Source organism: Nyctibius grandis, chromosome 2, assembly GCF_013368605.1.
Source record: "Nyctibius grandis isolate bNycGra1 chromosome 2, bNycGra1.pri, whole genome shotgun sequence".
Classification (NCBI taxonomy): Eukaryota; Metazoa; Chordata; class Aves; order Nyctibiiformes; family Nyctibiidae; genus Nyctibius; species Nyctibius grandis.
This window is the reverse complement of record NC_090659.1, coordinates 117,472,998-117,495,620: the sequence shown is the minus strand read 5'-3', so window position 1 is coordinate 117,495,620 and position 22,623 is coordinate 117,472,998. Positions and strand designations below refer to the sequence as shown.

General features: G+C 38.8%; 1 protein-coding gene across 3 annotated transcripts; it reads right to left on the bottom strand.

Annotated features, from left to right (window-relative positions):
• Nucleotides 1-1,322: 1,322 nt before the first annotated feature.
• On the bottom strand, nucleotides 1,323-19,491 carry CHORDC1 (cysteine and histidine rich domain containing 1). Of its 3 annotated transcripts, XM_068425537.1 has the most exons (11): nucleotides 19,121-19,491; nucleotides 14,445-14,494; nucleotides 12,415-12,471; nucleotides 11,779-11,939; nucleotides 10,957-11,057; nucleotides 9,927-9,985; nucleotides 8,787-8,857; nucleotides 8,454-8,559; nucleotides 6,793-6,912; nucleotides 6,063-6,125; nucleotides 1,323-5,529 (listed from the first exon to the last, which is right to left on the bottom strand). In XM_068425537.1, exons 1-11 carry the CDS (start codon nucleotides 19,182-19,184, stop codon nucleotides 5,386-5,388), a joined length of 996 nt encoding a protein of 331 aa, XP_068281638.1. In that variant the 5' UTR covers nucleotides 19,185-19,491; the 3' UTR covers nucleotides 1,323-5,385. The 3 variants fall into 3 exon arrangements, with proteins under 3 accessions (XP_068281638.1, XP_068281639.1, XP_068281640.1); XM_068425538.1 differs by lacking the exon at nucleotides 12,415-12,471; XM_068425539.1 differs by lacking the exons at nucleotides 14,445-14,494; nucleotides 19,121-19,491 and having other exon boundaries at nucleotides 12,402-12,449.
• Nucleotides 19,492-22,623: the final 3,132 nt, after the last annotated feature.

The window sequence follows — 22,623 nt, the reverse complement described above, 5'->3', positions numbered from 1 at the left end:
AGAAGATGCTTCCTTTTCACACAGAAGTGCAATGGCTGCAAAAAAAACCTGCACACTTTCTGGATAGCCAGAATCAGTCATCATATACGTTGATCAGTTAAGCTAAAGAAAAATGATGCCTTTCACGTACCTCCAGACTACAGGTACCTGCTCCTACAGCCCCTTTCCCTTTAGGCTCACAGGACTGACTATAAATGCTGTTGACAGTGGTGATGTACAGTCGTTCTTCATTCCTGTTCATGCCAACATTGTGTTAGGAAGTTCAGCAGTTGAACAGAAAAATGTTGACTTTATGAACATGGGTTGAAATCTGTGCTGCCTACAGAGAAGTTTTAGGGACCATACTCTTTGCCCGCCCATCCTCCTTATGCTAACACCCAATCTCCCCAACACCTACCCCTCATTTCACAGACAAACTCAAGAGAAACTGAATTTGCTTGACTAACAATCATTTTGCACAGTAGCTGGGCATGAGTTTATAATGTCTGTGACAGTATCTTATCATAGAATCACAGAATGGTTTGGGTTGGAAGGGACATTAATGATCATCTAGTTCCAACCCCCCTGCCACAGGCAGGGTCACCTTCCACTAGACCAGGTTGCTCAAAGCCCCGTTCAACCTGGCCTTGAACACTGCCAGGGGACGGGGCACCCACAGCTTCTCTGGGCAACCTGTGCCAGCGTCTCCCTACCTTCACAGTCAAGAATTTCTCCCTAATATCTAATCTAAATCTACCCTCTTTCAGTTTAAAGTTTTCTCGGTTATCTTTGGTTAAAACACCTACCCAAACTTTGAGAAAACACAGTTTTTATTACGACAGAAAATTTCAGGCCCCAAGAAATGAATCCTTTTTCTCTCAATTGTGGGATTACCAGAGGTTTTGGCAGGTATCTTCCTTTTTCCAAGAAACCAAGAAAACAGAAAAAAAAAAGCAGCAGAGCTATAGTATCTTCAGCACTCTTAGAAACAGCCCAAACGTTGTATTTGGAATTATTCCCGTTCCAATAAGTTTGTGACAGCTCAAAATTCTTGGACAGAACAATTTCCGTGGATGAGACAGGCCCCCATTTGATAAGCCACACTTACTGAAACTGCGGCAACACTTCCCTATCTGGACTGGGCTGCCGGGTTAGAAAGCAATAGGCAAAAACAGAAACCAAAGGCTGGGAAAAAACCCTTTGCCACAGAGTTTCCCTCCTCTGTACAGACTGACCTGTGGAAAATGCCCACTTACCTTTTATTTTGACAACTGTGTTGCAAATCCAAAGGGAAGTTCTCTCCCATAACAAAAGAAGTCAAAAAAAGCCTCAAACGCAACCAGCACATAATAAGAATTTTATTGAGTATATTTAGAAAAAAAATAGAGCATGAAGACATGAGATTAATTTCTGCATATGTTTTATGAATGTGCAGAATCAAACAACCATGCAAAAAGATATCTCCCCCCTTTGACTGTAATTCAAGTCTCTCATAATAGCAAAATTATTACCATCTTAAAACAGTGTTCCAGACACAAAACTCGTTACTTTAAAAAGGATCTTGTTCCAGAATGGGATAAAAAAAAAACCTGTAGTAGCAACAGTGAAAGACCAATAATTAACAGGTACAGTATTTAACCAATGCTCATGCCATGTTTAAAGAATGCAAGCAAAAAATGCATCGTTACATAGAATAAGTAGATTTTTTTTCAAGGCAAAATTCCTAGTAAAACTAGTCCCTAAACTACTGAAATGGTGACTTGATAATGTACATGTTTCAGAAGATCATCCAATGGAAGATTTGTCAAGTTACATCAGTGCCATGTAAAACATAAAGAGTCAGAGTATCTCAACAGCCCAGTGCTTAACAGTATAACAACATTAAAAATAAATTCCAACTCCTCCAAGAAATGTTGGTACAGATATAATATGTAATGCTAGGTAGGAAAATGGGCTTATACATGAGGGAAAAGATTAAGATTTCTGTCACAAATTCCTATATCCATGCAGTTTTTCATATTAAAAAGACACTGTGAAGGAAAAGTTTTATATGCACCTGAATGGTCAGTTCTGAGACATGTATTACACTGTCTACACGTGTAACATGTAAGCTCCTACTGAAACACACTACAGCTTTTACAGACTCATTAATTATAAAAATATAGCAAGAATGTAGCAAGTTAACCAGTTTGTAAAATACAGCACCACTTCTGAAAACATGAAAAAAAAGGATAACTTTAACAGCACATATTCCAGTACATACTTGTTTGCACCGTGTTATTTAATTTCACTAGTATTAGATGGGTGAAAGCCTAAGTGATCAAAAACCACTTGGCTTAGTTTTCAAATCTTGCTTTGGAGAAGTATTGTGATTGGTTTGGTACACTACAGTTGGTCTCACCTTCTCGCCACATTTACTAATAAAAGCTACAGCCAAACCAAAATTCCACTGAGGTGTCAACTACCACTATCCATGTCAAGAGGTCATTTCATGAAACACCAGCACCAAACATCGGAGCCTTGAACTGCTCTGAGCAACTGCTCAAACACTCACATTCAGTAAGCGATACAGCTTCTGCCGCTTGATGATGGATGCAGACATACAGTTATATAAGGCTGCTAAGAATTAATGCAATTAAACAAGAGACTTATGGCAGTCTATACCATCAGAAAGCTTATCCTTTTATTTTGAAAAACATCACAGGCCACAGAAAACTAGGCTGTTGTTTGTAAAACCTACACCATCAAAGCTGTGTTGTGGGGTTTTGTTTGCTTGCTTTTTTAAACAGCTGAATTTGAAAAGTGGTTTTGTCACTAATGGGGAAAGTCATTATGGGACTCCTGAAGTATCTTTAACTTTCTCCTGAAAGTATGAACAAAACAGGAAAAGAGTAGGAGGGTTGAATAAAAAACAAAAGCAAAACTGAGGACAATGCTTACAGGAGCTTTCTTCCACTTATGACCACGCTGCCTCAGCTACCAGCAAAATGTAGTTTGAAAGAGTGTAACAAATAGTTAGGGGGTCCCAAAGCCTGCAGCATTAACAGCAGAAGGTCCATTCATCCACATTTCTCTCCATTTAGCATTTAGTATACACTAAGGGAGAATATGACTTGCTTAAAAACAGAAATTGTGTTCTCCCAAGAAATTCCATTTCCCTTGCAGTTCTTTAAAATGGACTGGATATGATGTAAACTTACTGCACGTCAGGATGCAAATAAATTAAAAATATGTTACAACAATGTGGAAAACATAAGATATTTATATATCCATATGGATAGACACACATTTGAACTTGCCTGTTAAATAAGAATTTTACCCTGGCATTTAAACACTGCCCATTTTGCTGTCCAAGTTCAGAGTTGTGCATACAAAAACACAGATGGCATGCTAGTAGCTACAGCTGTCTAGAATTTTTCATCCACTGAAGTGACTGTTCTCAGTATTATACTAATAAGAGGTCCACTTGTTGGTTCAGAACACATCAGGGGACATCTGTTCAATTTTTAGAGGACCATTTGCAGGCTTACATTTTTGTAAGCTTGTTCCCCATCACTTCACAGCACCTGACATTTTCAAATTTATTTAAAAAAAATTTGCATTATTAGAGGTTAATAGAATCTTTTAGGCAGAACTCGGAGCTGGAACTTTTAATAGGGGCCCAAGGGAGCAAGCAACCACACTCCCTCCAAGTCAGTGAGGAAACAGGATCTTGAAATGAAGGTAAAGAAGCACCAAAACAAATTTTGTATATACAGCACTCATGTTACTTCCTTGGTGTTTGGGGATGGATTCTTTGGTAGGGTATTTCCTACTACTTTAAGCATGAAGTAGGATTTCAAGTACTGCTAGAGACAGAACTCTGAGCTCAAGTCAAATTATACCTGTTGGAAAACACTAAGATTCTTAGAAATGTATATTTAGCTTCAGAATGCCTTTACCATGTTCTGCGTTTCTCCTGGTGTTATTCCAGATCTGCCACGGTAGGTAGATGAGCACCCTCACATTCCAACAATTCACAGGACTGCTTGTTTACATATATAAGCTTCGGAAATACGTAACGGTGTACATTTTGCGTGACATATACGAAAACATTGTTTTTCTTTCAGCTGCAACCTACAATTATGAAACTATTTCAAGCAGAAAGAGAAAGCAACATTGCTGCATGTGTCACTGCTTGGATAAAAGTCTCATCTTTAAAACTACCGTGTTTTCAGCCACAAATCTTTACTGAAGGAGAACTGAAAAGAAAAATAAAGTCTTGATTTCTGATTACAGTGCTCATGCTGTTCAAAAGAAATAATATTTTAAAAATATTTTAATTGAAAGGTACAATTATTATTTGAGAAAGACATTTTAAAGTTTGTTGTGTGTTTCTCCTAAGATTTGTCCTGTAGATAAATTTGGTTCTTAGATTACCACCCTCAGAAACAAGAGCTATGCATATCTACATGTAAATAATTTTCCTGAGACACCGACAGTGTGTACTGGCTTCTCCTACTACACATATCCATCTACTTTGAAAAAAAATTCGTAATTTTGAATGTTGTAGAATAAGAAAGAATATACATGCTAAAGACTGTCAAGTATATACAGCACCTTGGTAATTTTACAATAGTTTGATGTTTGTATATTCTCCACAGCTGAGATGCTAAGTTATTCCGGTATTTCACTGTCCATTCGCTTTTATGTTTAACAATTCAAATACCAAAGGTAGAGGAATAAAAAAAAAAAATCCCCTCTTGCCAACTTTGTTTTTATTTTAATCTGATCTCCTGCTTTTATACATGAAAGACAGCAAAAGAGTCAGTAAGTACTGAAATCCTTAGCAAAATACCATTTATTCCATCCCTCCACAGCCAACAGGTATTGAAACAAACCTTAGTTTCAGAAGGCAAAAATGCAAGTCTGCAAGTGTTCTTTCATATTTACGTTTATGTGCCTTTTTATTCTAGATGTAGAATTGCATGGGAATAACTTCATAAACTCAGATTTTTATATCTGTGTTACTGTATGCTTCGTAATGAACCGTGCTGAATTTAACACGTGCTACTCAGTAGATCCAGTCTCAACCAAATACTTGAAAAATTAACACACAGCGGACTGAGAGCCCATCTATTTGGATAGTCAGTGCGTGGTAGGTAAGGTTGTAAGTAAAGGGCAATAGCTCTTTTACTCCAAATCCCCATGGAGACACTCCAACTAGAATAAATATACTCATGGAAGCAAGATGAGAAATAGCTATTACCTCCAAGTTTAAACCCCCATTTACTGTGCGTCTCATTTCTTTGTAGAATGGAACACATGATCTAGCATTAAAAAAAAGAATCTATATAAAAGTTAAATATTTGATTACAGTAGCAAGTCACCACTTCATAATGGGAAATAACTTGTCTCTTGGAATCATTATTGATCTGAATTCTCTTCTTTTTGTTGTGTGTTGGATACCGGTAATTCAAGACTTGCCCATAATAGGGGCTCTGCTTTTCTCATAGTGAGCTCAATCTTCGTAGCCGTCATGTTCACGTAACTCCTCTTTACATCGATTACCTGGAACAGAAAACATATTTCACGCTTCAATTTAAGAAACAGACTGCTAGATATTTGGGAGTTAAGTTAGGAGTACCACCATACCACTGAACTTCAGCAGATGTTTAGGTAGATGGAGTTCCCTCTGTTATCTGGAAAAACCAACCCTCTCCCATTCCCAAGCTATGAACATATGCCTGTGCATATGTAACATATACATTCGTCTAATACATACCTAAGTATGCAATTACATAGTGGCAAGGGTTTTCTGCAACACCACTATCACAGTGCTGGGATCTTAGAATAAATCGGGACAGAAAGGACCTCAGGAGGTCACCTTCTGCTCAAAGCAGCATCAACTATGATGTCATACCTGATCAATCGGGGCATTAGATTCAGATTTAAATGTAATTACTGAATGACATGCAACTGAATTTCTTTCAATAAGAAGAGTAATGAAGAAAAACAAACTGTTTTGACAGAGAGGAAGATGAGGGTTTGTTTTGTTGTGTATTTTTTTTTTTTTAAAATAGAAAAACTATTCTTATACTTACTCCCCATAACTTCACACTGCGATGAAATTCCTTTTCTCCTTCAAATACAATATGGATATTTAACTTAACAGGGAAAAAAAACAGAAAATATTGTCAGGCTAATAAAACATTTGACACATCAAGTATGTTCAAGCAAAATATACCAAATTAGGACTTAGACCCTACAATGACCAAAGGGATCAAATTGTCCCTCAAACATATAAGTGAAAATATATTCTAATAGATTCTGATACAGTATCATAGTCAATAGTGGCCATACACACATCCTGGAAGCTGTATCATTTTCTCAAAAGGCATGATTAAGAAATCAGAGAAGCATTTTAACATTTGTTTAATATTAGTAGCTGTGAAACTGCATAGTACAAAGAATGATGCTAAATTATGTTAAGCCAAATACAATTAAATTATGAATCTGTAATTATTTACGCATATCATGATGCAAATCCATCACACTCGGGTTTTAATGGCAGAAGTCAAATTAAAAAAAATTTTTTGACGTATTAGATTGCAGCTATAAAAAAACCCAAAACATTAAAGTACAGATGTCCAAACAGAAGGGAAAAAAATACTATACATACTTGAACAAACACAAATGCCAAGAAAAAGCCATTACTCAAAAAAGATTCTTATGATACCTCTGCCTTGTAAATAAAGCAGAAGAGAGATTTTCCTAACTTCAAGCTGCTGTAAGAATTAGAAAAAAGAATTACAGCTTAAGGTAAATACTCACCATTGTGCTATTTGCTTCTACATAGCTCAGATCGGGAACAGAGTTTTTAGCATATACAGAAATAGTCACTTCTCCTCCAGTCTGGTGCCAATCATGCCTGCATGGAACTACTTTCTTACCCTATATAAGGAAAAAGGTACAGAAAAAAGACTTTACATTGCATTCAGGAGTATTTTTACAAGATTAATCAAGATAAAAGCCCAGGACTATTTTAATAGCCAATAAGCATAGTTAGCAAGAAAACCAACCCAAACATCCAAAAAAAAAAAAAAACCAAACCCCCAAACCATTACTTGTTGGATTAACTTCCTTTCCAAGACCACAGTTATCCAGCAGGCAGTAGAAAGAAACCAAACAAAGAAAAAGCCATGACTTCAAGAAACTTTCATATTACTGAAAAAGTTATTGAATATTACCCGCTGTTCCCCGATGCAGGAAAAATAAATGGTGAAAAAAACAAAAGAACAACAAAAAGGTAAAGCCAAAAAACCCCTGTTAGCTAGAAGCCCATTATCTCAATATACACACATGTAATATACACAGTTTCTAAACATCTGGGTAAATTCTTTACAAGAATACTCTCCTGCTTTAGGCTCACAACTTCAGCTTTTGGTTTTAATCCTTCCTTTCTGTATTTGAAAATATTTCTTAAATACAAACATAAATCTTCAAAGCAAGCAGAAATTTCATGACTTAAAGGAAGTAAAGGACTTGTGAAGTAATTGTTATAGAATGAGGTATACAGAACTACACTTTATATATCTTTATTTTCTTCTGTTAAATGTTACTGATGTTTGCATATCAAACCCATTTTGCCTCAGCAATAGACAATATATTCATAACAAGACTTGTGTTCACCTGCGTCCAACATGTGACCAGCTAATGTTTTTGAAGTGTTCAGTTCCATTATTACGTTCTATAATATTTTCTAAGAATATTTTTAAACCTTGAATAGAAACATTTTTCACCTTGTACTTCTGCATTTGTTTCCAACATTGCAATGAAATACCTACAAACCAAACATGCTCCCTCTGTATTTGTTATACTGGCAGCCAAAACAAACACTGCATTAGACTCAGACCAGAAAAATATTCAGACAGAAAAATAAACAGAATCCAAATTAGACAGAAAGAGACCTTTCCATCCCCACCCCGCACCCATGGAACCTCATCGACCTCATCTGCCCTGCCATGCCAACCTAAACAACAACTCAACTACTCTGAACGAAACTGGAAGTATAGTTATTTTGCTACAGGACACGTACAGCTGCTCTCCTCATGGTCTTCGGGGGAAGGAAGACTTCTAATGATCTCACTTTACAGTAACATATATGGAATATGATAGACTTTCTTAACTAACAAGGCAGTAAAGAATGCTTTTTTTATTCCGAATTTGCCAAAAACACTTTTACTATAAAATAGTGATACTATACGTCTCACCAAAAAGAAAGGTTGTACTCTATTACAAGTATCCTCCTACCACAGATTACTTCGAACTCATTTCTCTGTTGTCATGCTGTGCATAATATCCTCCACGTTATTTCAGAAGTAGTGATCTTTAACAGCTCGACTACCATAATAACTCAATCAAGCTACTAACTACTTTTCAGCACTCAAAATTCAGGATGGCCAGCTACAGAATGCAACGTTAATGCTACTTACAGCATCCTTTTTAGTCCATATGTGTGTTCCCGTTGTGCAGCCTTCTTGAGCTAAAAATGTATTGAAGTCAGATGTTTTTCTTTTACAACAGCTCCAATACTTCATCCTTGAAAGTTCACAAAGTAATTAACAAACAATATTTAGGACACTATTTACTGTGAGTACTTAAGATCTTTCCTTTATGCAATATCATTGTTAATTTAGTATACCCTCTCCAAGCATTGCCATTTTTGATGGAAGAAATACAGAAGGAAAAGAAGGCAGCGTCTACAAAGCAAGCAGGAACACATAATAGACTAATAAAAAAAAAATCAAAGTTAGCTGAATACTAACCCTTCATGGAATATAGGTACACCAGAATGGTATATACATACTTCCTCTGTGCTGTGTGGTCCTTCGTACGTCTAGTAAAACAAAGCATTTCAAGTGTGTTACTGTTACAGGATGCGGACCAAAGGAAAAAACAAAACAAAGCACAACCCAACCCACAACAGAAACATTGAACAAAGTACTACAAAGCTTCTGAGTAAATAATCTAGATCTAATGACTTGCCCTAGCTTTTCCAAGTAACTATTCAACCTTCATTGAACAAAAGGTTCCCTGGTGCTCCTTATAACAAGCTCTACTTCGTATTAGTTCAATGGAGTACATCAATGGTGACACCACCTATGCTCATAAAGGTCACTTCAGACCCTCAAACAGATCTATCTTTAAAAATACTCCGAATATTCACAGAAAACAAGTATTTAACTGCAAAATAAATTAAATTTATAATTCATAAAACATATGGATTCTCAAAAGGAAGTACAATAAACAATACACAACTCTGCCACTATCATATCAGTTCTTCCTAGCACAAACAAGAGACTGCTATAAATTCTTCTCCCACCAGTTTCAGTAGAAAACGCAAAATCTGTCAGATATCCAGTGAAATACCTATTTAAATTCTACTGTCCCATTCTGTACAACACATGGGTGTCAGTGCAAAAAGCTTTCAATTTAAACGAACATGTAATATAAAGACTAATTTTGATGCTAGAAGTGTTAAAACATTTTCTTTGTGGATTATTCTCACAGGAAGCATTAACTGGTAAGATCTGCAGACGCTTCTGACCTACACACAGATTATCAAGAGCAATTCAAGTGTTATCAGTAAGCCACCTCTCACCAATACTATATTTAACATTTTAAGTTGAAGCACATCAGTATCAAGGGTTCTGCAAGCTTACTAATCAGAAGTTCAGGACAGGCTTAAAGAAAGTAATCTTAGATTTACTGCATCCACAGTACAAAACAGCCCACATTTGTCCATACTAGAGTGTGTTATCAAATGTGCACTGGTTAAGCCTGATGGACTTTATGCCATTTCCAAATCAATTTGTAGCACACAAAAAGACACCCAAGAAAGGAAAACAAAACTGCACACTTAATAGTTTAGCAGCTGGGTTTAAGAGTGGAACTGAACCACTTACTTTTGAACAGCCTGCATTTTTACATGGTGTCCCAATCTTGATTTCGTCACTGTCTTCCTCTGTAAACAGAATCATATAGAAAATAGCAACTGAATTGTATCATGTACTAAATATTTTGCTTTTATTGAAAGTTAAAACGAGCTAAGGAGTAGATGAGAAAAAAACACCAAAACTCTCAAGCTGTCTATTATTTTCTGCCTGGCACTGAAGTCTGCCAGAAAGGTACAAAGAAACACAAATTACGCAGACGTTCCAAAAGCTGTATTACCTATCCATCAGATTCCGGGTTCTATACCTTTACACTGTTTTAAGTGGGGCAAAAAAAAAAAGAATCATGAAAAGGATTATTACATAGGGGAAGAGAACAATCACTAATCTTGTTTGTTTTTGTAAAACTAAGAATCTAAAAAGCTCCAACTGCTGCCTATAAATACACACAAGGAAAGAATTTGGATACCAAGTAGAAAGAAGAGCTAAATGACATTTTGGCACAAGAACAAGAGAATATAAAATAGCTACAAATGTAGGCTGAAATTAGAAAGTGCTTCTTAAAGAGCAGTGTAGTTCAGGAAGCAAATGCCAATTAAACTGTGGGAAGAAAGAAAGAGGAAAAACAGATGAGGGAGAACCAACTGGTCTTCAGTGAAATTTCACCAGTTTATGAAAGGCTTTATATGACATCATGTTTGCAGTAACATAGGAGTAGAGTTCATTTCTTGGGAAACTCTTTCAGTCATATATTCAGAAATGGATGTTACCATCGTGTCCATTCTACCAGGAAATCTTACAAAATAGGCAGTTCCAATAATTTTAATGGAAACATACTGCTCCTAACACTCAAGTCTCCACATCGTTCACGTTTAAACTTTGATTACCACTCCCTAGACTGGAAGGTATTTCCCAGATTATTAAGAACCAAAACATAATTACATGAAATAATTACTTCAGAAACAACAACAAAAAAATAGCATTTCATTTATTTGTGTGACAATTAGCGTGATACACCTCCTTAACCTCTCTATATCCTTACCTTTTTTCTCTTCGTTTTCCGATGACAGTTTCAGTTTATCTAGTGCTTGCTTCAAGGAAGCTGACACTTTCAGCTGCAAATTTGTCATTGGCTCATCTGGGCTAAAAAAAATGTCCATGTGTTCATGTCAGCTTCATGAAAAATAATTTACAAAAGACAACAAAGTAGTAACTTTTAATGTTGCTATAAGGCTCTTCCTTTCCAGCCTCCTTTACAACAAAAAAACAAACAAACTAGATTTGTAAATGCCAATTCTTACTGTTTATGGAAAAACAGGCTAGAAATTTAGAACACAGTCTTGGATTTCAACAGGAAATCCTAAATACTCTACAACTATAAAAATACATCACAGAGATTAAGGAATCTAAATACAAGCACCCTAAAACTATTTTTATGACTGTTTAAAAAACTAAACACAACTGCTAGAGGCATTCTAAGCAACAAGGCTTTAGACTGCAATTTTTGCTTCCTGTGAAGGTAAATGCTGAGAGATCCAGTACCACCTTGTCCTAACCAGAACTACAGAATCACAGAATCAATCAGGTTGGAAGAGACCTCTGGGATCATCGAGTTCAACCATTGCCCTGACACCACCATGTCAGCTAGACCATGGCACTAAGTGCCATGTCCAGTCTTTTCTTAATTCTTCTGTCTCATTCTGAAGCTTAAGATAACATCATCACTGCAACCAAACACAAGCTCTTTTAAAGTTAATTTGGGAATTTTTACACCATATGAGATGTGTAACACTGAATAACCAAACGAGCTTTAACTTGGCCAACTGACCACAAATCTCTCAAACTTTAGTTTCGTATACTGTACCTTGGCCTTTTCATTGTTTCCAATGGTTTTGGTGCCTGAATTATGTGTTCTTGAAATTTGGGTTTCAGTTCAGCTAGCTCCTTTCGTTCAGAGGTAGTTTTGACTTCTGGTTTAACAGGCTCAGGAGGTTTCTCACTGTTATGGAAACCCTTTGTACAGCCCTATTATGGAAAGCATATGTTTATATATATGCAGTGTAGTTTGTGTGCACAATTAAAAATGATCAATAACTGCAACAAGTTTTCTTGATTTATTTCTTCAGCCCCATCTTCTCCTTTACGCCGCTCTAAACATTGGCTGCAAAGGAAATCCTAGAACTAAAGTGGAAAATACCTTCATTTGGACGCATGTTAAAGAAAAATGCATATTTTCCATAATTAAACATCTAACAAAAATATTGACCTTCCTTCATTGTTAACAAGAGTCTAAATAGCTTTTGATAGAACTAATTATAACCACTAAAGCTTGAAAATGAGACTCGACTACAACATTATATCAAGAAAAATAGTGCATGCAAGATTTAAGACAGTTTCAACAAAAGTATGCTAATTTGAGACACGTAAGCACATGTACCGTTTAATATTTATCACCGTCATTTGACAAGTATAAAAATTGTAAATTACCATGAGTACATACCACAATGCTTAAGAAGTCAGAAAAGTCTGTTGTTCTTCTCTTACAACACGACCAACCCTATAAACATTTTGGAATAAAAATAAACCAAGCATGACTACCTTACTTGGCAACAGCTTATAAAAAGCAAAAGACTAATTATGTTCCATTACAAGATGCGGCACATCATGATTAGAGATTATTTTCTTTCTTTCTTTGGACAATATTATCATCACCTGCATTTTTAAAAGCTAGAGAAACTTGTCACGGCTGCCGTTTCTAGTTCACTCATGCTGCCTTAATCAGAAAGTTCGGTAAACATGAGGCAATATTTCCATGACAAGTTAGGTGCCAACATGTAAGCAAAACGAACAAATACTACACCTGAGACTAGGCTCATCTGTGGCAGAATGTACAGGCCCCCTTCCTAAAATAATGATGATGATGATGATTTTTTTCTTTCCTTGAACACTAGTCAAGTCTTTCAACTGCTTATTTCCTACCACAAAGCTGTAGACCTGCCTTGCATAGCCATCTATCCAACCACATCAGCCAAGAGCACTTTTTGTTATATAAAACAGAAATCCAATTTTAGGGAAAATTATCTTGCCACGGGAATAATGTATCTCACAACTTGAAGAACCTTATTAAGGGCAACAGTTTGACTAATAAATGCACCACTGCTTTGAGAGCTTAAGCAGTGCGACACAATGGGTTTTAGGTACATGGTTCTAAAATAGCCTCAAAATATTAACTACTTCCACAGTCGAGGAGACAAAAGATTCACCCGGACCACTTAGATTATCTAGAATTCATAGCGGGAAGAAAACTGCCCATACAAAATTATGATAAATTTTTAATTAGGCCGAGAGATAGGATAAGGAGAGGAGGGAAAGAAGTACTTGTTTTAAAAATGGTGCATATATAAAAGGGAGTACACACAATCTTTTGAGGTAACTATAATTTCTGTCTTTACGATTAGAAGTTTTAAGTACTGTGTTATAAGTACAACTATAATTTCGTACAAAACAAATTGCCATAGTCTAAGTAACTGTATTGCATTTGATCTAACAGTGTTTGTCCTAATTTGCAAGTGGCACACTATGGCTGATTCCAGAGTTAGGTACTGCAATATGAGCAATAGCTCACAGAAAACACGCTACCCAGCGCATACGTACAAGCTTCCATGAGCCCAAAAGACACCACATTATGGCACAGGGTTGAAATGCACCGCCAGTAGAAGCATTTCGTAAATATCAAGAAAAAATGCTCGCCCCAAAGCTCAGTTAAATAGCAGTTTGGTGTCCTAAGAAAGGTCACTTAGGTTACATCTGTATTAATACAGGAAACAATGCCAGGCTCCATGTCTGAACACCAGAGTTCTGACCATACACAATTAAATTGTTATAATGATTTCCAGTACTGTTTTGACAGTTGCGTCTCAAATAATTCCCTGTAGGAAAACAGTTTAATATAACTAATATGTGATATGCAGTTGGCCTAAGCACTGGAGACCAGTCACGGGTATATTTAATTCATTACTGAAAATGTAGCCCAAGAGTCCTGGACAGCTGCATCAGAGGCATGGGTGACCAGTCCCAACTCAATCAACATTCTCATTTGGCCGATTAACAGAACACAATTATTTTTTACAGTAGGCAAATGTCACATACATATTAGTTTACTAGCCACACAAGACCACAAGCAGCTGGTTTGAATTCCAAGCAGGTTAATTAACTGAAAGTATGACACCTCTCAATGCTTCCAAAGACCTATTCAGAGGACCTAATTAAAAACTGTTGAGACACCTAAAGTCAATCAACAGGAAAAATGTGTCATACAGACTTGCATGGCATTTAGACCATATGAGTACAGTTTTAAGTTCTTCTTCAGGTTTGAGTAATGTGCTTTTCTAATTTCATGGGGTCACTCGAACATGCCAGGCTGGACATCAGTTTCTACAATGGAAGACTGGAATTCAAAAGGAAAACAAAGATACTGGTTTATACATACAGAAGAAAAGATACGACTTAAAAAGCTAGTTGCATACTTACTTTGAGAGCATCATGAAAGACTGGCACACCTGGATGATATGTGCATGAATCTAGAAGAAAATGACTACTATTAATATTCAGGCATACCAAGAATCTTTATTCATCTGATCACAAACCCAGCAAAAATTTCACACTTGCAATTCATGTATGCCATGAGCTGTCCCACTTCCCCAAGTGCACATAATTATGAAGGAAAATACTGACTCCACAGAACAAGCTTTCTGAGTGCATATATTAAACCTAAATAATCAATTTTTTTCTGCTGTATTATACAACAGAAAGCAGGCATCTAAGACAAACTTCTACTTCCATATGGAGCAAGTAAACCTTCTATGGGCCATCCCTTGCCTTCATCAATAATCAGTCCTTACCGGTAATTCAGCAGAAGTAAAAAGGTGGCCCTATGGTCACCCCACAGACATAAAACACTGGTTTACAGCATCAAATACATCTATTTACACCTGATCAAGGCTTCCCATCTAGAAGCACTCTGTTAAAAAATTCTCTTAACACAAATCTTGAGTTCATTATTTTATCCATGATAATTAGCAAATATTATTTCTGAATCATAAGATTTAAATGAATACTTCTAATCCCTCACAAGCATGTGGGTTTAAATGAGAGGTACTGTTAATCAGTGCAACATTTTTAGAGACCAAAACCATCTTATGATCAATTAACTCAGGGGCAGCTCTCCTCCAGCTCACAGTGAGAACAGATAAGAGTCTCTTTGTCCATCTGGCCAAGGCTAATCCTATTTCCTTGCTCCCTGAAGCCTTCTCTGCAAGGGGTACATCACCGAGCAAATGACAGCCCACTTTGCTGCTATCTCATGAGGGCCATGCATGTTCCACAACAGAAGATGCTAAGACAAGGAGCTCTGCAAAGCCTCAAGCAGAGGCAGTGGGACTTACCCACTAAGCAGTCTGACCATTCTGCATACCACAGGATAGTAAAATATCAACTCGTTTTCACTCATACTGAGTCCAACAGCTCTTAGCTGAGTAAAGTTTACATCCATAAAAGTATCCCATTTCATCTCAGACTAGGTGGGGAAAAATGGGAATTTAGGATACATTGATAGTCACCTGAGCAGTTAAAAGCATGTTCTAGTTCTGATTTGTCTGAGTTCAGATTCCAGCCTTTGGTTGCTATTCTACACTTTTCACTGAAAAAAAAACCAAACAACCAAGTTACCTCTCCACTGCTGTTAATACCTTTCCTTAACCAGGAAAAACATAAGGCTTTTCAAAGCAAGCCATCTTCTCTCACCCTCAGATATTTTTTGGAGATGAAAGTGACACAAATTTTCAGTTATTTGTTTTTTTTTTTTTAATGCTGATTTCATACCCAAACCAATCCCACTCTCACAATGCACACAATGCTGTCACCTTACTGCTACATCCTTGCTTATTCATTGTAGCACTTTATTAGCCTTTTTGTTAAATGTCAAAGTAGAAAACGGTATATGTCATCCAAACTTAGAGGTATTTACAATGAATTCCTGTTGAAATCTTGAGGATGAGATGAGATATCTGTCTATATACAACTTGCAAATGAACCTGCTATCCCACAGAAACACTCCAACGCTTCGCAAGACATGCTTTACAGCCCCAAAGCAATGGAAGGTCATTAAACCTAATGAACTTCATTCAGCACCTTGAGGGAGTTTTCTTCAAGCGGTTGCTGAAGCTAGGAAGCTAATTCCACTGAATTTCTCACAGTGTTGGGAAAAAACATAGAAAACAGGACAAACATGGTATGGCAAGAGCTTCACAGAAGAAAGAAAGGCTCAGCCTGAGAAACAGAAGGGGACGACAGAGGATCAGGGGGTGCACTTTATAGGAACAGAGTTTGAACTGTGGGGACCAGACAAGGTTAAAGAAAACTGACTCTGGGCAGACAGACTCCAAAAATCTAAGCTATAATTTCTTGCAACCACCTCTCTCACTCATGCCACCTCAGAAATACATAAAGTAAGTTTTCATCAGCTCTGTGATCATGTTTATCCTGCAGGTGCAGCATCCCTAAGTTTGATCTAAGGAAAAAGGGTATAAACAAACACAAAAGAGTATGTGCTTCTGTTCTGGCAATGGACCAAAATAAACCACATTAAGAGAGATCCAAATTACAGCCTAAACCAAAAAAAGGTTGCAGTACAGTGAAGAAAGCGAGACAAACACATATTAACATACAAATTCAGTCTGGTTTTGTACACCATCTTTTCAACTGTCATTAAGCAGCACTGCTTTCAACCCTATGCCAAAGTGTGCACATATTACTTCATACCACGGTTTTAGTGACAAAATTTGACCTGGCCTTGAAATGGATTAGAAATATTCATATGGTCATTCACAGGTTAAAAAAAAAAAAATAATTAAAAACCTACTACCACTTTCAAAGTTAAGTTCTACCTTCTATGCCAGCTGCTGTACAAGCCTTTAACAGTATGGATTAACTAGTAGTTAACATATCTAAAATGCATGTGAAAATGCATGTGCCAGGCACGCCACTGATGAATTCATAACTGTGCACTCAGTCACAACTGTAGACATACCTTTAATGCTTTCCCTCAGGCTGTTTTTTCTGCCTCTCTTTAAGAGGCACACAGTCCTTCATGTCAGCCAGTTGCCACTTGCTCATTTTTTGGAAACAATGAGAGTTTCTACAGAAAATACATGCATACATTATTTCAGCCATCAGATTTTGAAGAGAAGATTAATGGCCTCTTACATCAATCATCACTATGGGAATATCTATACTGCAGGCTGAATGTAGACAAAAAAACCCTGAAAGATCCAAAACCGTTTTGGGGCCAGAAGGCTTTATTTTCTACCTATTTTCATTTAAGAAAACTTCCTAATAATATATTTATCCTAATCTTAACTATTAGATTACGTCAATGCAAAACTTATTAAAGGGATGGGTATTTTGGTGTTTAACAAATGTACTAGCTTTAATCCCCACAATATTTTAGAGGTAAATCCAAACACAGTTCTGAAACACAAACAAACATTTGAACTTGAGAGCCATACATAGCTAAATGTGGACTTTGATGCCTAAGTAGAAATCACCCCATTGACCTTGGTGAAGGTTAGAGATGCCAAAAGTTATAATCACTCTACTTCTGCAGAAAATGTCAAACTTGGTTTTCTGAAGTGGTCTGTGAATAACTACATTTACCTTTAGAACTGCTTAGTCTAGGACACAGTAATTCCAGTAAGTGTTCCAGTCACTTACCAAAACAAATTTCATCTTAAGAAGTTGTTCTCCCCAATCCAAGCACCACACAGTTAGCATAAAGCCACGCCAACCAGGCTGACTCTACAACAACTTGATGATAAACAGAGGAACACATGGTAAAGAACTGTTATTTTAATAATGAGTACAGGTCATGAAGCCCCAGTGAGAATTTTTAGTATAAAACCCCCTATCTACTCGGTCTTTTGGGGCAAAGGGGCGCAGGGGATGGTGGTGGAAGAGATCACTAAATGGAAACATCCCACAACCGTGCCTGCTTTTGTTATTACTAACATTATTAGTAAGTCTTACTCAAAATGCTGCCCCTCTCTTTGGAAATACTTAGGTCAGAAAAATAAACACACCTTATGCCATGGTTCTTAATCACAGAATACGCACGTGCTAGAACACGTTAGCCTACTTCTAATCTTGTGGGTAACTAAAAATCAAGCTAATGCAAAGTGGCCATTCTAGAAATTCAGCCAGCAGAGTTACTTTACAAACCAGTTACTGAGAACTCAGATCACCCTTTTGCAGCCTCCGTGGAACTATGAAACCTAAAATGACAGCGCTTTACTGATGTTTCACCAGGTACTAGATTCCCAGTATACATAGGGGAAGCACTGCAAGAGCTCACACCACGTGGCAAAGCAGACATACATGTATCATAAGATACATTTAATTACCCGCTGCAAGTCCACATACTGAAAAAAAAAGTAGTTGGTAACTGCTATGTATGCAACACCCATAGAGGCCCTCAAGAGACAAACGTCTGCTGCCCAAGGCCTCCAGTTTCTACCTTCAGAAGATATGACAGCAATGTACAGAACCGCTTCTCATTGCCTCTTTTCCCTCACACTGCTGTGAACAGTTGTACTATTAAAGAGCCCCAGAGCCAGGCTCACCGCCAGCGCCGCACGGCCGCGTTACGCCTTCCAGCACGGGCAGGTTTCGCTGTCCAGCTGCCGCGAAGCCCGCAACGGAGCAGCCTCCAGCACGGCTTCAGCACACCGGACCGCCCCTCCGCCCCTACACCGACAGAAGGCACCGCATGAAAAGGCGAGTTCCCCCGGGGGAGAAGCGAGCCGGGACCAGCACCGTGCAGTAACAGACAGGCGAAGGCGGGAGGGACACACACACACAGCCCGTGTACACACACCCGCAGGCCAGGGCTTTCCCCGCCGCCCACGGCCCGTGTGACAGCTCCGCACCGCGACGCGGCTCCAGTAACCGGGGAGGGCACAGAGGGTGGCGGGCACGCCGGGCGCCTCAGATCGCCCCTCAGACGAGGGGCCTCCCCCACCCCCGCAGACCCCCCGTTACCCCCCGAGAAGCTCTCCCTCACAACCCCCAAACCGAAAGCTGGGAGGGGGGGGGAGGGGCGATGAGGGAGGCGCCCCCCTTCCCCCTCCACCGCCTTTCCCCGCTGCTCTCACCCTCCGTATTGGTTTCGGGGTCGAAGCGCTGGCCGCAGCCCCGGTTGTAGCAGAGCAGCGACATGGCGGCAGAGCAGAGCGGCCGGCGGCGCCTCCTGCCCCACCGCTCGGGAGAGCGGAGCCCGGCGGAGCGGGAGGCGGCAGCCGGAAGCCGGGCAGCGCCGGGGGGGCGGGACGGCTCCCTCGGCGGAAAGAGCCGGCCGGAGCCTTCCGGAATCTTCACGAAGCTTCGGGGAAAGAGGAGAGCGAGGAGAGCGAGGAGAGCGGGGAGAGCGGGGAGAGCGGGGAGAGCGGGCAGCCGCGGTGCGCAGGCGCCGCCGCCCGGCGCAGGACCCAGTGCCAGAGCGAGAGAAGGAAGCAGACGAAGTGCTGGGCGGCAGGAGGCCGCGGGGCGCATGCGCACGGCGAGGCGGATGGGCAGGCAGCGGGCGGAGGGGCGTGCGCATGCGCAGTGGGGCAGGGCTGTGTGGCGCGGGGGACGGACGGCGCCGGGGAGGGCGAATGATGTGAGCCCGCGGCGGGCCTGTGGCCTCGCCGCCCACGGCAGGGCTGGCGCCGGGGTAAAACATCTCTGGAAAGCCCTTCAGCTGCAGCAGAAGGAGGTGGCTTGCCGCCGGCCCCCAGCGGTGCTCCCCGTCCCCAGGGCCTTGTGGCGCCGGGCCGGCCTCCTCACGGCCCCGTTTGGCGGCTGGGCCCGGGAGGAGCTGGGGAGGCTGGTCACAGCTCGCCTGGCTGGGGAAGCGCCGTACAATGGCTGTGTTCTGCGGCCTGGGGTCATCAGGGGCCGGAGAGCACCTCCGACCGTGACCAGTGCTGTTGCTGGGCTGGTGGCGGGGATGCTCAGCCTCTGGCGAGTTTTAAACTTTTTTTTTTTTGGAGAATGTATGTTGTCTAAGTCACTTCAAAAAATATTTGGCTACATAAAACCACTGTAATTAGGAAACTATGAATGCTTACTTCCTAAATGTCTATGATACATGTGAGTTTAATTAAAAAAAAAAAACTTTTATGTATGTATTAAAGGATTGTCTCATTTGCACAGAAACAAAGATACTAACATCAGAAATTACTATGAAAAAGAATTTTTTATGTTCTCTCAGTTCCCTGAAAGTTACCCTGAATGCTCCTGTCAGCTGACAAGTTTATGTGTTCTCTACAGTGTGCCAACTCCTCTGATGCAGTATAATAGGTTGTATATAATAATTATAGCATTTTAGCAGGCAATTACAAATTGATTTCTTCTAATTAAACATCTACTACACAGTTTTTAAAATAGAAATGCACATGTGCATAGAATGAGCAGGTTAAGTGATCCCTACAAGTGCTTCTTCAAAGGAAGTTTAAGGATGCAAAAAGGATAACGAGGAGACTGCCTCTAGTGTAGCCCTAAACTTCTGCAAACTTGTAAGTTTATGAGATGCGCTCCCCTTGCTTCATTATATCTTCATTATATCTTCTTCTTGCTTCATTGTATCTTAGATAAAGATACACACGTTCTTGGTCGAGAAGCACTTTTGCTTGAGCCATCAAATACCAAGTGTTTGCTTCTGATCTGAAGCTCCCGCCGGGGCTTGTCATAAGGATAAGCTGCTTAGTTTCAAGCAGAAAAAACATTCTTAAAACATTAAATTCATCTTATTCACTGTCAGTGAAAGTACCACATAAGAATAAAAGTCTAATTTATATCCATAAAATAAGTTTTGTGCTATTGCTGTGACTGTGGTTGCATTTCATCTGTAGTGAGCAAGCGTACTTCCTTTTTAGAAGGAGCCAACGTTTTTTGGCTTTGTGGAATGAAAAAAAGTTACAGTTCTGCAGAGGCAGCAACAATTTCTGTTCTGAGAATATTTCTATAAAAATTCAAAAAGCGTTATTTTACCAGCATGTTATTTACTGGATTAAACAGTGGCATTCGTATGACCTTAGTAATGAAGTTTGGTTCAAACACTCACAGAGGAGACTTGTAGGGAGAAAAGTAAAATTTAAAATCCATATAGTTCCCAAAAAGTATCGTGCTATTCCACACCTAGTTACTCTCTCACTGATTTGGAGACGTGCCTTTAGATCTTCCAGAAACAAATCCATCAAGAATGTATTTGTTTCAGAGTTCAAAATTCTGTAGTGTATCACATTAAAGAAAATGAAAAATAATCTGAAAACTCAGTTTGTTGTTAGTTTTAACACACACATAATTGGTTCTTTGAAGGTTACTGAGCTGTATCTGTCTTCTTTGTCAGGGATGTTAAATAGAATGAGTTTTTTGTTTCACAGAACAGTGTACAAGCAAATAGTGGTTTATAATTGAGTCTTGAAATTGCATATATTGTGCCTGCACAAAACACTACAGATTCACAATACACAATAATCATCTCACAGAAGTCTGCATAGCTTCAAAAAGTCAGTTTCTGTTCTTGATAGGAAGGCATAAGAGATTTTTCAACCCAGTTTTGAAAATTTAGGGACTAACTTGTTCAAATAAGATTTAGATAATCATCTTGTGTTCATAATAATAGACTTTTAAGCCTCATTTATTCCTGTATAGAATAGAATAGAATTCCTGTGTAGAATCCTCTGTTTTTAAGTGAGATTCAGAATGATATACAATACCTATCTAATGGTAACTGGATTTTGGGTCCCTAGCACTTAAAACATTAAAAGTACCTATATAATTTTTGATGAGTTTTGTCCTTTATTTTCAGTTGCAAAGTCTTCCAGAGCGTTAGACAAACTTCTGTAATATCTTTAGCAACTGGATCTTGTATTTCGTTTTCTGAGATGTCTTACCTGAGAAACAGTGGAAGAGTCAAGTGTTTATATAACTTACTTTGTTTTTTTAGATTTACATATGCTCTATTTTTCCTCATCTCAGAAATTTTACGCTTAAAAAGATATGGGCACAGTGTTCCACAAGGAACAGACATACACAAGAGAATGTACTGCTGCTCTGGACTTGTATTTGTGCGTTCTGATATACTTAAGAAGTTGGTGGGAAATAATCTGTCAGTGCCTGTCATACTCATGGTAAGAACACAGTTTTTTTGCTGATCATTGATGATTACAAAATGTCAGAAATGTTCTGATCGAGGGGAATTTTGAAGTAGTTCTAGAGAAGGTTAAGACTTGTTCATAGTTTGTATAATTCCATGGAAAACTGCGATTTTTGATACAGGGTCACCGAGGCTAACAAAGGGATAGGAAAAATCAATGGCTGGAAAGGGAAGCGACACATCTGCAATCCTGAAATTAGATGCACGTTCTTAAGAGTAGTGATGATTGATGGGATTATTATTATTCCATCTTGGAACTTTTAAAGTGATGATTGGTTTTGTATGGTGTCTATTGGTTTTATGTATATATATATACACATGTATATATAGTGTCTTTCAAGCGCACATTATATATCTGAAGCAGGAATTGCTCCAGGAAACTGCTGTGTCTTGTTATCCAGGGGGTCAAATTAGATGATCAGTCAGTGAAAAAGAGTTTCTCTTGTGGTGAAGGAG